Source organism: Sceloporus occidentalis, unplaced genomic scaffold, assembly GCF_023333645.1.
Source record: "Sceloporus occidentalis isolate IW3139 unplaced genomic scaffold, rSceOcc1.0.p SCAF_172, whole genome shotgun sequence".
NCBI classification, from domain to species: Eukaryota; Metazoa; Chordata; class Lepidosauria; order Squamata; family Phrynosomatidae; genus Sceloporus; species Sceloporus occidentalis.
This window is the reverse complement of record NW_028317152.1, coordinates 264,220-278,324: the sequence shown is the minus strand read 5'-3', so window position 1 is coordinate 278,324 and position 14,105 is coordinate 264,220. Positions and strand designations below refer to the sequence as shown.

The 14,105-nt window shown below is 40.8% G+C and overlaps 1 protein-coding gene across 1 annotated transcript in view; it reads right to left on the bottom strand.

Annotated features, from left to right (window-relative positions):
* LOC149279306 (nuclear factor NF-kappa-B p100 subunit-like) overlaps nt 1–13,782 on the bottom strand; it is a 65,974-nt gene extending 52,192 nt beyond the window's left edge. The window contains exons 1-6 of the mRNA XM_089501328.1: nt 13,568–13,782; nt 13,123–13,142; nt 3,825–3,865; nt 2,795–2,893; nt 2,282–2,433; nt 1,901–2,010 (exon numbers count right to left, since the gene is read on the bottom strand). Coding sequence (XP_089357454.1) covers nt 1,901–2,010; nt 2,282–2,433; nt 2,795–2,893; nt 3,825–3,865; nt 13,123–13,142; nt 13,568–13,782 — 637 coding nt within the window. The remainder of the gene's footprint in view (nt 1–1,900; nt 2,011–2,281; nt 2,434–2,794; nt 2,894–3,824; nt 3,866–13,122; nt 13,143–13,567) is intronic.
* Between the last annotated feature and the right edge of the window lie 323 nt (nt 13,783–14,105).

Here is a 14,105-nt window from a genome sequence, read left to right as displayed (position 1 = left end):
ATCCTGCAGTTTCTTTATTAAATCAAATTTTGCCCCAATAAGACTTCAGTCAAGTAACATGAATTTTAACATGTAGTTATCAGACACAAAAAAAGTACAAATAGATTGCTCTGAAAAATAACCATCGTCTTATATTCGAGGTTGTCTTCTAATCAGACCTCAAATAGAGATCTGATTACAAGACTAAGATCCAGATCCCCTGCAGCACTGCAGGGGACCTGGATCCTGCTCTCTTTATGACGTCATATGACCTTCCGGTACTCTGGCAGCAGCAGTGGAGGTTCTGCACATCGTGCAGAAACTCCACCGGCTGCCCACACTACATACAAAGAAATCTGAAGCACGGGGGAAAAGTCTATGGAAGCACTGGTAAGTCAGGGGAGGGTAAGAGTGGCATATAGGGGGAGTATAAGGGCTTTCTAGAGGCAGAGTGTCATATAGGGGTTAAAAAGAATATCAGGGAGGCAGAGTGGCATATAGGAGGTTAAAATGAATATCAGGGAGCAGAGTGGCATATAGGGGGTTAAAAAGAAAATCAGGGAGGCAGAGTGGCATAAAGGGGTTAAAAAGAATATCAGGGAGGCAGAGTGGCATATATGAGGTTAAAAGAAATATCAGGGAGGCAGAGTGGCATATAGGGGGTTGAAAGGAATATCAGGGAGGCAGAGTGGCATATAGGGGGGTTAAAAAGGAATATCAGGGAGGCAAAGGAGCATATAGGGGGTATAAGGCACATCTGGTGGGCAGATGTGGATAACTGGGGGGCAGGTTGACAAATAAAAACAAAAAAAATAATTTTCTCAATCATAGTTTTTATTATATAAGAAAAAGTAGTTTACATGTGAATTAATATTTACTAGTAAAACTCAGATGCTCCCAAGTGGCTGTCTGTTTTTGGTGAACATCTGATATTCTCTTTTTATGGCATTAGATTTAGATAGCTTTATGTCCATACCATGTATGTTTAAATCTCCTCACTGTATTAGTCTCTACCACTTCTGAAAATAAAAAGAAGATATTCCATCTACCACCCTCTCAGTAAAATAAAGCTGTGATTCACTCCCGGGTTTGCAGTGAGCAGAGGTAATTGTGGCAGGGCAGCAAGGTGGGGGCGGGCAAGCGCGACACTTACTTTGATGAGTGCAATGCATCAAAGTTATGCTTGAGACTGGTGAAGACATATTTGCCGTCACATTTTCAGAATTTAGGCTTTCACTGGCTGAACAGAACCAAAATTAGCTAAACAGTGCCATCTTGGTCGCCAAACAGGACCAAAACAGCTAAATGGTGCCATGTTGCTTCTTACAGCTTAGCAGTGCCATATTTATATCCAAACAGCTAATCAGTGCCAACCTGGTCCCCAAACAGGACCAAACCAGCTATAAAGTGCCAACCTGGTCCCCAAACAGCTAAATGGTGCCATGTGCTTCCCAAGCAGCTAAACAGTGCCATATTTATATCCAAACAGTTAATCAGTCCCCAAGTAGCGTCATATTTGTCAACAGTTTAACAGTGCTATGTTTGTTCCAAGCTTCCCAGTGCCCCCTCTGTCACTAAACAGCTTTCCATAGTCATCTTTGTCACCAAACACCTTCCCATAGCTTCCTGTTTAAAGGGCGATCACGTCCCAGCTGCCAGAGGCAGATTCAGGGACAGGGCTAAATGTTTCTTTGGTCTCAACATGAGTATCATTCGAATTTAACCCTGTAAGTGACAAAATAAATGAAAACATAAGGCACATGAGGTGTTTCCAAGAACAGGACAAATACCTAAACACATTTTTGTAGTTTCTTTTTCCATTTGCACTGGTTTTATATAGTTTGTATAGGTGAAACTGTAAAAAATGTTTTCCCCTAATCTTCCCAACATTTTTAGATATTTTCCACACTAAATCATCTACCTGTAAGTGTCTTTCTTAGCTGGTTCCTCAGCATCTGTTGTTTCATTTTTTCTTTCAAAATCTCAGTTTGGCTCTTCTTTGTGACATGCACAATCCCCAGATTATTAAACCTGCAAAAAAAAAAATTATAAAAAGAAAAAAAATCTTAGGTTACTTGCGTATTGTACAACACAACACAGAAGCAAGTCAGCCTTTTCCAGAGATCCACTATGAATAAGCCTCAGAAACAGACTCTCTTCTATAATTATATTGTTATTTTTTTGTATTATTTCAAAAACTACTACATAATTTACCTACCTTCATCCAACAGTCACGTTTGCATGTGTATGGACATAAACTTATGATACAGAAGAAGTAAAACAAGACTGACAGATTACTTACTGTGCTGTCATGTCTTTGGGGCCTACAGTCACCACACAATTTCCAGCATCGTTACACAGCTTTCCCACTAGGCTGTGCGCATGAACGCGCGGTGGGTCAGTATGAGTAACCAGGTCTACTTCTATCTTGGCCATACCAATATAATTAAAGATCTAGAAAGAAAGGTATAAATGCAATAAACAAAACAGATTTTACCTGGAACAACGAGAGCACTGTTTAACAGGACAAACACAGGCATACCCGGAAATACGTAACAAAATGGTCAGACGAAGTAAAGGTCAAGAGATTTCTCTTCATACTTTCCTGTTTGGTATGGAAAGTCCTGACATCGGGGCTCATGTCCCACCTGACCAACCTTTTCGGGCTACATATGCACAATACCTTTTATGTGAAGCATGTGTGTATAGTGCAGGCAGGGTGTCATGTGTCACCATATATCTGAAGTTACTTTTGGTTTTTGACAACTCAGCAATAATATGGTAATTCCCCATGTTTTACATAGGACGCACTAACTTTCACAGTAGGATAGGTTTTCTTTCCTTTCTCGCTAGTTGCTCCAGGCAGCCCTCCATGTGATGGTCCTTCACATACATAACGAAAGCGGAATCCACGCTAGGAAACAAAGTGTGGCATTATTTGGCCAGTGGTTATTGAAAATCAGACATCTGCTTAATATGAAACTTTTTTGAACTGCATTTGCCGATAGCTGTGTAACCAAGGCACTGTGTAACCAAGGCACATTTCAATGCACAATACCTGGATACTAGAGAACAGTTGCTTAGCAGAAGTTCCTCTTGAATTATTGATCCCAATACTAATACATAATTCAGATGCAGGTAACATGTGAAATATAAATATTTGTTTGTTTGCATATACTATGCAGTGTCACAGAAGCCTCCATGCCCTGGGATCCTGGAGGCCAGCCTCCTCCCTACAGACTATCGGCCCTATCCTTGGAAGGGGCTCTGTTTTTGGGGAGGTGGGTACAAAGGGTCCATTGGGAGCTCTTCTAACCACTGGTACAGTGTCATGTTTCCCCAATTACTAGAGACTCTAAAGACTGTGAAGCTTGGATACAGATTCGGGCTACCTGCATTTTGACATTGACATCAGACGATAACAAGTGTGAGGAAGCAGACTGAGAAACTGCTGCTTAAATAAATTGGCCGAGGACATCATTCTAAATGTTTTGTCATACATCTAGATTGTCGTACGTGATTAGCACTTGGTAAATCAAGCTGTATATTCAGGTAGTGTTGAGATACTCCAGGCTTTGCCAGGACACAGAGGATACCGAAAAAGATTTATAGATGTGAATATTCAAAAAAGTTGCAGAACAGTGGAACTCTGGCTGTCTTTCAATATTCTCTTCAAGACATACAAACAAAGTGGAAGTGAATGGTTGTTTATTCCCATCCTCATAGCAGCTCAAAATACTGTGATCTCACTAATTGAGGGTCACAAACCAAAGATGCTCTAAACAATCCTGCACCTGATGCTTGAAAAGTTGTACCCTAAATGTAAGTTACGATATAAAACATACCTGTTTTGGTTGCTCAATGACAGCAATATATGGGCCATTTGCTGGAAAGTGAAAAGAAAACATATGATATAATTTAGTTTCTTATGAAATTCTACCTGAAAGCACATTTGTATAGAACAGTTGAAATCTGAAGTAAATAATTAAGAATTAAAAATATTAACAATTATGCTATTACAGTACTAATTCCAGCAACTTTTTATTGCTTTTATTTTCTTTCCACTTTCATACTTCAGAGGCTCTTTAATGGACACCCCAGGATTGTAAGACGACCCCCCAAAATCTGAACATTAATTTAGGAAAAAAAGAAAAAGCCTGAATATAAGATGACCCTATAGGAAACATTTTTTAATAGTAAATATTAATTCATGTAAAGTATTTTTTCATAGTTACTAAAAGCTATGATTGAGAAAAATATTTTTTTTAGTTTTCTTTTCCTTTTATTTGCCAACCCCCCCCCCAGTTATGCACATCTACCCCCAGAAATGCCTTTTAACCCCCTATATGCCACTCTGCCTCCAGAAATGCCTTTTAACCCCCTATATGCATTGTCCTGAAATGAGACGTCTGAGTGAAGGGGGTCTCAGCCAATGAAGAGAGACTTTCAACTCTCCTGAGTTTGGGGGAGGTTAAATAGGGGGCATAAGGCATTTCTGTAGGCAGAGTGCTCTATGATATGCCTTTTAACCCCCTTAATGCCACTCTGCCTCCTGAATTGCCTTATACCTCCCTATATGCCACTCTGCCCCAAAATATGCCTTTTAACCCCCCTAAATGCCAGAGTGGCATATAGGGGTATAAGGCATTTCTGGAGGCAGAGTGGTACATAGGGGGTCAAAAGGCATATCATGGGGCACAGTGGCATAAAGAGGGGTCGTCTTATATTCAGGCTTTTTCTTTTTTTTCCTAAATTAATATTCAGATTTTGGGGGGCGTCATCTTATAATCAAGCAAATACTGTCTTATTGGCTCAACTGGAGGTTTGCTTTGATCTGCATAGAAAAGCAGACATTGAAAGAAACATTTGTCATGAGTAAATTAAGAATTACATGCAAACATGTATTTGTTGTTGAACGATTAGCACATTACTTGCCTGTGTGTCATGGGAGTTGGATTGCTGACTACTTTTTATTCTTTAGCGTTATAAAGAATAATTCTTTTTCTTTATTTACTGCGAGAGTGCAAGAACTAGATGGGCCATCAAACCTTGCCCATTTTATCTAACCCTGGCCGTATCTACACAAAATGTGCAAAGTAAAGAACATTGCTGCTGCATCTTAATTTCTATATTTACTTACGATTCTCAATATCGTGATCCTCTATGAACATTTTTGAATAAGACACATCATTCTTGTTCCCCTCCTTTTTAAATTTAAGCTAATAAAAGGATGAAAAAGGCAGATCTGATTAGCATGAGGCAACATCAAAACATACATGTGCCTAGTAAGCTAAATGTTTGTAAAAGAGATGGGCACTTTATAGGGAGTCCTGTCGCACACTCTGACTCAAAGGGATACTGAAAATGCAACATCCAGGTACAAAGGCATCATAAGAACAGTGACAATTGTTAAATCAGACAACATACTTACACCTAACACCATGTGTAAGTGTGAAATTGGTTCTTAGGATATGCTGTAGATGGCAATTTATTACAATTGTATGTATATTTATTGCCAGTGCTCAAGAGCAGTCGATGGAAGATATGAACCAAGCTGTACCAAGCAAGCTATACTTTCAGTGTGGTATATCCTTACAGGGTGCTTGTAACATCCTCCAGCCATGCCAAGTTTATGGATCAAATATATAATGTATCTACACATTCTTCTAGGCCCAGTGCTCTATAGGCAATAATACAGGCTACATTCCTAGATTTATTATACCAGTTTATTTAGCCAGCATCACAAATCAGTATTGACCCAACATCACAGGAAAGCTGGATGCCTGCTGTTCTTGAAATATAAGTCAGGGTTGCGAAACATGTGTGTCTTTCCCATCTCTAAATTACAACCTCTGTTACCATAAACTGTTGTGGTCCAATAAAAATTTCTGGCTGAAATTTTGCCTTATCTTGAATTATGCATAAAACATATTTATTTAACCAAAAGCCTATGTTTTAGGGTGTGTCCTCTTCAAAACACCGAATATACAGAAAATCTAAAGTATCAACAGGATGTACTTTAAGAGCAAGAGGTAATCAAAGCCTGAATAACAGATGACAGATTGCTTTCAAATTTTAATCATAAAACATTACATGAAACCCCAGTAAGTACTGACACTTAAGTCCAGTTTCATATCAATGGTCAAGCCACCAGACAATTTTTGTTTCACAGACAGCTTTGGTTCAGATTAGCATTAGGTGGATAAGAACATGTAATGATAAAATTTTGACGGGAGTAGGCATGTATATATATATATATATATATATATATATATATATATATATATATGTATATATCTCCTTACAAAATTATATAATTTTATTAAACAAATTAAAGGTAAATAGCAGACCATTGCCAGCAAATTACGTTTTCTAACATTTCAGCATACATTACAAAAAACTCACATTGGACCAAAAGGTACAGTAGTGTCACATATACCCCCTTATAATATTTTACAATATGGTGCGATTTCACTGTGGAAATTTAAAGATATAGCACCCTAAATATCAGCCCAGTAGTTAGAAACTGGCATTAGTCTGCATTCTACATGGGGTTAAACAAAATTCCCCCATTTGACCAATACAGTTACAATGCACATATCTCACACACACACTGATATTTGGGGCACTATATCTTTAAATTTCCACAAATTTCCACAGTGAAATCACACCATAAAAAACTCTGCCTAATCCAGATAATGTAATGATACAATTTTGACTGGATTAGGCAGAGTTTTTTATGGTGTGATTTCACTGTGGAAATTTGTGGAAATTTAAAGATATAGACGTTTGCAGTTCTTATACACCTAATGCTAATCTAAAACAAAAACCGTCTGTCTGAAACAAAAAGTGTCTCGTGGCTTAACCACTGATATGACACTGTCTGATAGCTTGACTTCAGTGTACAGACTCATAGTTGTAACAACAGCTAACTAATAGTAAGAGGAACAGAAAGTATGCCTGGTATGGACTCCATTATTCAACCCAAAACAGAAAATGAAGGCAGCAATTGTATGCATAATGATTATCAAGACCAAGGGAAAGTACTGCTGAGCTTTTATGACACTCCAAAAACTTCCTTTCATATAACTGAAATTGAGAAATACTGTAGATTACCTGGAGATGGGCTGTTTGATAACAAACAAAACAATCCCTAGGGAGGCAACAGGAAATCACAACACACATTTATGCTTGGATAGGTAATTTAAAATACAGATAAGCAAGAACTTACAACCAATTGTCAGGAAAATTGCTACGGTGATAGGATTTAAAAAAAAATCAACATCAGATCTGCTTTTATACATAAACCCCCAAGGTATATTTGGTATGATGCAATGACAAAATGTATTAAAAAAGTTATTGATAAATTAAACAGGTCCAGCTAAAGTTCATGACAGACTGTTTGATAGAAGCAATTAACGAAAAAAATTAAAACCAATAATTATATTGTTCATTTCTGTTTAGAGATGTAAACTTCTATATCCATGGTTATCAATTTCTATGCATTTAACACTTGCTGGGTTTATTCTGTTGTGCTCTGAGGTTTATAGTCTCAAATAGATTTTAAAAATGAAATAGAAACTTCATGGGGAAAAAATGTTCTCCTTGAGAATAAAATACGCTAAGTAGGTAAGTATAGACAGAATAATCTTATCTGCAGACATAGAGGCTGCCATTCTTCTCAGTTATGTGCTACTTTTCTGCTCAACCACCACAATTAGCTATGTATGGCAATTCTAATGAAGTTTATTCTGCCATAGACTTTCATTAGTCAGCGAGCACATCAGGGTGGTTAAGATTGACCTATTCTATTATTTACCACAGGCAGTAAGATAAGAAGCCAGTTTGTTGATGTTACTAAGATAGCACAGCTAGAACACATACAGCTGCGTGAAAACCTGCAAAAACTACAACTATGAATTAACAATTATTAAAAAGTCTTTTTTAATCCGATATTGGTAAAAAAAACTGGTAGGTATAAGTTTCACAGTAATTTACATTTAATACAGAAAATTTTGCAGAAAAAAAAGAAATAGCGACAGAAAGCATTGCTAGTTCTGTACAGATATAAGTAGCAATTCTAGCGTTACACAGACAACTACAGATTTAAGCAAGTAGACAATGTTAATTAAAAACGTTTTACAGAGAGAAATAATATATCAAACTACTTACATGATCAAACATGTCCATTCTATACGTAGACCTGAATAAGCTGTCAGATCCTCTCTGCTTTGCAAGGAAACATGAGCTAGATCCAATGAAAATACCCTAGGTAAGTAAAAGGTACACGCCAGATAACTCTACGTGCGACAGTCAGGTGAACATAGAACACAGTTCTAGCACATACAGGGAGACTATACAACTGTTAAGTTAAAGTTACTGGCAAACAGGAAACCAGAGTTTTTTTTCTGTTTGTATTTTGTTTTGTGGAGAAAATGGGAATACAGCAAGAATAAGAGGAGCGCATAGTACGTGCAAGTAAAATAGGGGAGAGTCCAGGAACGTCGGAGCTGTACAGGAAAGTCCCTAAAATACCATCACTCTCAGAAGTTACATCAAAGTCACATGACCACCAAAACACACCCTATTCAATACAGGGAAGCAAAGTATTCAAATACACTGAAGCTGTGCAGGAAAAAAAAAAACAGAGCAAGTCGCATTCGCATACACAAAGACCAGGTGTAAGGAAGAAGGGGAATTTTGTGTGCATATTTCAGCAGATACATAGTGAAAGTCTTTGCTGCCCCAGATTTATTTATTTTTTTAAAAGACTTAACATTTCTGCGGTGCTCGCGTTTAGCTGAATTTTTTCTCTCTCTCATTTACTGAACCCACCAGAGGCGTATCTACTGAAAATAGCGCCTATGGCAAGCACTGAAATTGCGCCCCTGTCCAAATAAAAACCCATTTACTAGCCCCTGCTACCTATATATATATATATATATATATTTAACACATATTAGTCCCTGCTGCCGATAGCGGGTATAGATCAACACGCAAACCCAGATCAATTGAAATTCACTTGTGATCTCAGCACTGAAGGTATATATCAAATAAACAGAATCAGACATACAAGTCCTGTATTTGCAGGTATACAATAATAATATATGAAACGTAGCATCGCAGGTATAGATCAACTGAATAAGACATATTAACCCTGTATTTGCAGGTACACATAAATAATGTATGGAAACATAGCATAGCAGATATGGATCTAAAGCATAACACAAAAACCCAGCTTTGCAGGTAAAGATCAATTAGAATTCACATAAAAACATGGCATTAAAGGTATATTTAAAACCCCCTAAATTACAGGCATAGATCACAGGTTGCACCCCAAAGCCAGCCCTGGCGTCCACACTGCCCACATAGAACCTGGCCAGCACCCAGATTACACACATAAGATTTGCCATCTTTGTCCCCAAATAGCCCACCACAAGTCAACTTTGTCCCCAAACAGTCCGGCCAGTGCCATCTGTGTCCCATATACACCCTGCCTGTGCCATCTCGGTCCCCAAGGCTCAAACCTCCTGCTAGTGCCATCTTTGCCCTTCCACAATTATACATCTATGATACACAAACACTTTTACAGTCACTCACTAATTCACACTTTAATTCAGACAACTCATCCACACATTAACTCATGCTCTCCCTCATTCAGACAACTCATCCACACATTAACTCATGCTCTCTCTCATTCACTCAATGCATCCACACATTAATGCACACTCTTTACTTATATCTACCCCCCTCCCTCATCACTTTTTAACCCACCCCCTCCCTTACCACTTTTTAACCCCCTCCCTCCCCCCCTCCCTTATCACTTTTTAACCCCCCTCCCTCACCACTTTTTAACCCCCCTCCCTCACCACTTTTTAACCCCCCTCCCCCCTCCCTCCCTTACCACTTTTTAACCCCCCTCCCCCCTTACCACTTTTTAACCTCCCTCCCCCCCTCCCCTACCACTTTTTAACCCCCCTCCCTCCCTCACCACTTTTTAAACCCCCCCCCCTCTCACCTTGAAGTCCAGTGACGGGAGCAGGATGTTGCTGTCTTCCTGCACCGCTCGTTGGTGCCCGCTGCTTCACTGCTGAGCGCCGTAATATGACGTCATATTTCGGCGCCCAGCAGTGAAGCAGCGGGCACCAGCGAGCGGCTTTTAAACACTGATGCGGAGGAGATAGAGGGGCGCCTAGCAACCGCTCGGCGCCCCTCTATCTCCTCCGCATCAGTGTTTAAAAGCCGCTCGCTGGTGCCCGCTGCTTCACTGCTGGGCACCGCAATATGCCGGCATATTGCGGCGCTCTGCATGAAATGCCGGCACCGGGATGGGGGTAGAGGGCTCGTGGAGGAGAATGAGGGGCGCCGAGCGGTTGCTAGGCGCCCCTCTCTCTCCTCCGCATCAAAAAAAAAATAAAAAATGCCGGTGAGCGGCATTTAAGAGCCGCTCACCGGCGCCCCCCTTGGGGCACGTGCCATGGCTGCCATACCCTATATACGCCTCTGGAACCCACACAAGTGAAATGTTTCTTTCGGGTCAAGAAGGGCTTTCTTTAGAATACCATATTTTGGATGTGGGGGGGGGGGGGGAAATGTCTTACTTTTATTTGAAAACTCTTTTACTGATCTATAAAATAGTGATGGGAAGTTCGGATCAGATGTGAATCCGATTCTATGGGTCAATCAGTGTGACTCACAGAAGTTACTACTTCCCAGTCCCTCCCTGCAGTCACACTGACGATTGGCCCCGCCCCTTTCATTAGAATCTGAATCCTCCTGCCTGCCTACTCTGGTGATGTCACTGAAGGCAGAGTGTCCTTCAGGGATTCGAACCCTTCAGAGATTCTTACTGGCACAATACTTTTATAAATAAATACAGGATTAATCTTCACTGCCCCCAGGATTTAGATTCCCCTTAGTTCCCCCCCTTACCTCTAACTGCACCTTAAGTTAACTTTATTAAATTAATTATTTAACCCTCAGTCCTCAGCATTAAATTAACCCTAAAGACCCCATTAACAATAACTGCCCCTAAATTAACCCTAAAGACCCCATTAACCATATCTGCCCCTAATAAACACTAAAGACCCCATTAATACCAATTTATTAGGTAATTTATCTGGCGTACATGCAATTAATTTAGGGACCGTTATGGTTAATGGGGTGTTTAGGGTTAATTTAGGGTCAGTTATGGTTAATGGGGTGTTTAGGGTTCATTTAGGGGCAGTTATGGTTAATGGGGTCTTCAGGGTTAATTTTGGGACAGTTATGGTTGATGAAGTGTTTTGGGTTAATTTAGGAACAGTTATGGTTAATGGGGTGTTCAGGGTTAATTTAGGGGCTGTTAATGCAGTGAGGCTGGCCGTGGATCCAGGGAGGAAATGGCGGCAGGCTAAAACAGCTTAGGAAGCGATCGGAATGCAAGGTCAATGGAGCCCCAAAAATACCAAAAAAAGCTTTACTAGTAAATATTCATGTAAACTTTTTTTGCCCAGTTATGCACATCTCACCCCCAGCTTGCCTCTCTGTCCCAGAAATGCCTTATACCCCCTATATGCTACTCTGCCCCTATATATGCCTTATACATTCCTATATGTCAGAGATGCCACTGTGCCCCCTTATGCCTCCTATATGCCACTCTGTCCCCTAATATGCCTTATACCCCCTATATGCCACTGTGCCCCCTGATATGCCTTATAGCCCCATATATGCCACTGTGCCCCCTGATATGCCTTATAGCCCCATATATGCCACTGTACCCCCCTGATATGCCTTATTTCCCCCTATATGCCTTTTACCCTTGATATGCCACCATGCCCCCTGATATGCCTTTTACCCCTATATGCCACTGAGATGCCACTGTGCCCCCTGATATGCCTTATAGTGCCTTCATGCCACTGTGCCCCCTGATACGCCTTATAGCCCCTTTATGCCACTGTGCCCCCTGATATGCCTTATAGCCCCTTTATGCCACTGTGCCCCTGATATGCCTTATAGCCCCTTTATGCCACTGTCCCCCCTGATACGCCTTATAGCCCCTTTATGCCACTGTGCCCCCTGATACGCCTTATAGCCCCTTTATGCCACTGTCCCACCTGATATGTCTTATGCCCCCCCCTGATATAAGAAAAACTGACATCGCTAAATAGGTTTTTTATATTTATTAAATATAGACAAAAAATAAATACACAATACAATATAAATATATATATATAAATATATGGACAATATAAACAATAAATCAAATATTACAGACACCAAAAAATAAAAAACACAAATTAAAGAATGCACATAATAGATCCCGCAAAAATTCTACCTGCCCCACCAAGGGTTTATATATTAACAGAAGAAACACAGGGCAAATGAGCATAAAAATAAAGATAACACTTACCCAGTGCTGCTTACTTGTCCTGTTTTTCTTCTGTTGATATATTAACCCCTGGTAGGGCAGGTGGCAGTGAGATGAAGTAGCGGAGGTTGCGCACATCGCGCACTAAAATCCAAATCCCCTGCAGCGCTTCACGGGACCTGGATCCTCTCCGGCAGCCGGTAGGGGTCTGTGCGATGCGCGCAGACAGCCGCTTCTCCCCTCCACTTCCGTTGGGGCTTCCATGATGGAAGCCGCACCGGAAGGTCACGTGACGCCGGGTTCAGTAATAGAAGCCCCGACGGAAGTGGAGGGGAGAAGCGAAAGATGTCTGCGTGTTTTGCACAGACCCTCACCGGGTGGCAGAGAGGATCCAGGTCTCCTGCAGCTTTGAGGGGGGGGGGGGGGGGTCTGGATTCTAGAGTTATAGAGATCGGATTATAGAAGGGAGTTTTTCAGAGCATTTGCTCTGAAGAACATAATTTTATAAATCGATAAAAATCGATTCAACTAATTGATTATGAAAATCGTTGACAACGATTTATCGATTCATTGCTGCAGCCCTAATTATATATATATATATATATATATAAATTCCGGCGTGGAAAGACTTTAAATATTGGCATTATAAATGCGCATAGGGTGCCTAGTTTTAAAAAAAAAAATGATTTGATGGGGTAAATTGAATTGGCCACCTCACAAAGGTGGCCTTTTACCTCCCAAATAACGCAACAAACCCATGCATGTGGGGTATCATTGCGCTCAAGGACATATACCAGGAGGGGTAAATTCATACCTGAAGTACAACGTGTGAAAAAAATTTATAATTTTATTAAAGACAGGAGGCTTCCTATTTTGCATTACTTCCTTTACTGTCACCAACAGCAACAAAGAAAGAGTTAATGAACGAACACAAACAACCAATAGAAAACAGCATAAGGCAGGTATATAAACCCTGAGCGATCCCCCATCTTCCTCTTTCTTTGCTGCTCACTAACGGCTGACAGGTCAGTCAATATCATATTGGGAGTTTTCCTTCACCCTAATTTATTTTGTGGTGCTTTTTCTCGGCATTATTATATTTTATATTTGCTTCTTATCTCTTATTGTTATTATCTTTATTGGTGCTTCTCCTCTTGCTTAGAGGTCTGACCCTTGCCCTGTGCGTGTCCGGTGTCGTTCCTCCTCCACTTCGGGGGTTACTTGTTTCTCGCCCCCTACCTGTCGTGGCAGCCCCGTTTCTCATCTTTGCCGGCTGCCGTCTCGCCGGTTTCTCCCGCATTTTGCAGGAGGTCGGCGTCTTTGTATCCCTCCGGCGGCCATCTTGGTCTCGCGGCGAGGTCTCGTATTGTGAGACCTCGCCGCCATCTTGGGTTTTCTCGTTCGTCGGCCATCTTTGCTTTCTCCATCACTGCCTGTGTAGTGGCGGCAGCCATCTTGGGTTTGGCGTTCGGATCTCGCGTTTTCTTGGTTTTCCACGAGTTCTAGACGCCATCTTGTTTTTCCCTGCATCAGCCTCCTTTTATTGCGGCGTTCCTGCCGGCGTGCGGCGTTTAGTTCATTTCCTCGGAAGAGTCAGGGTGAACCCTGCTGGTGTATGTTACGATTTTGGAGTTTCTCGGTGTGCATTTATTTTTATATATATTACCAGGCTGAGCCCCTGTGAAGTATATATTGCTGCCATCTCCAGGCTGAGGCCCTGTGAAGTATATAGGCATTTCTGGGTGAGCCCCCTGTTTGCTGGTCAGATTTAATATTT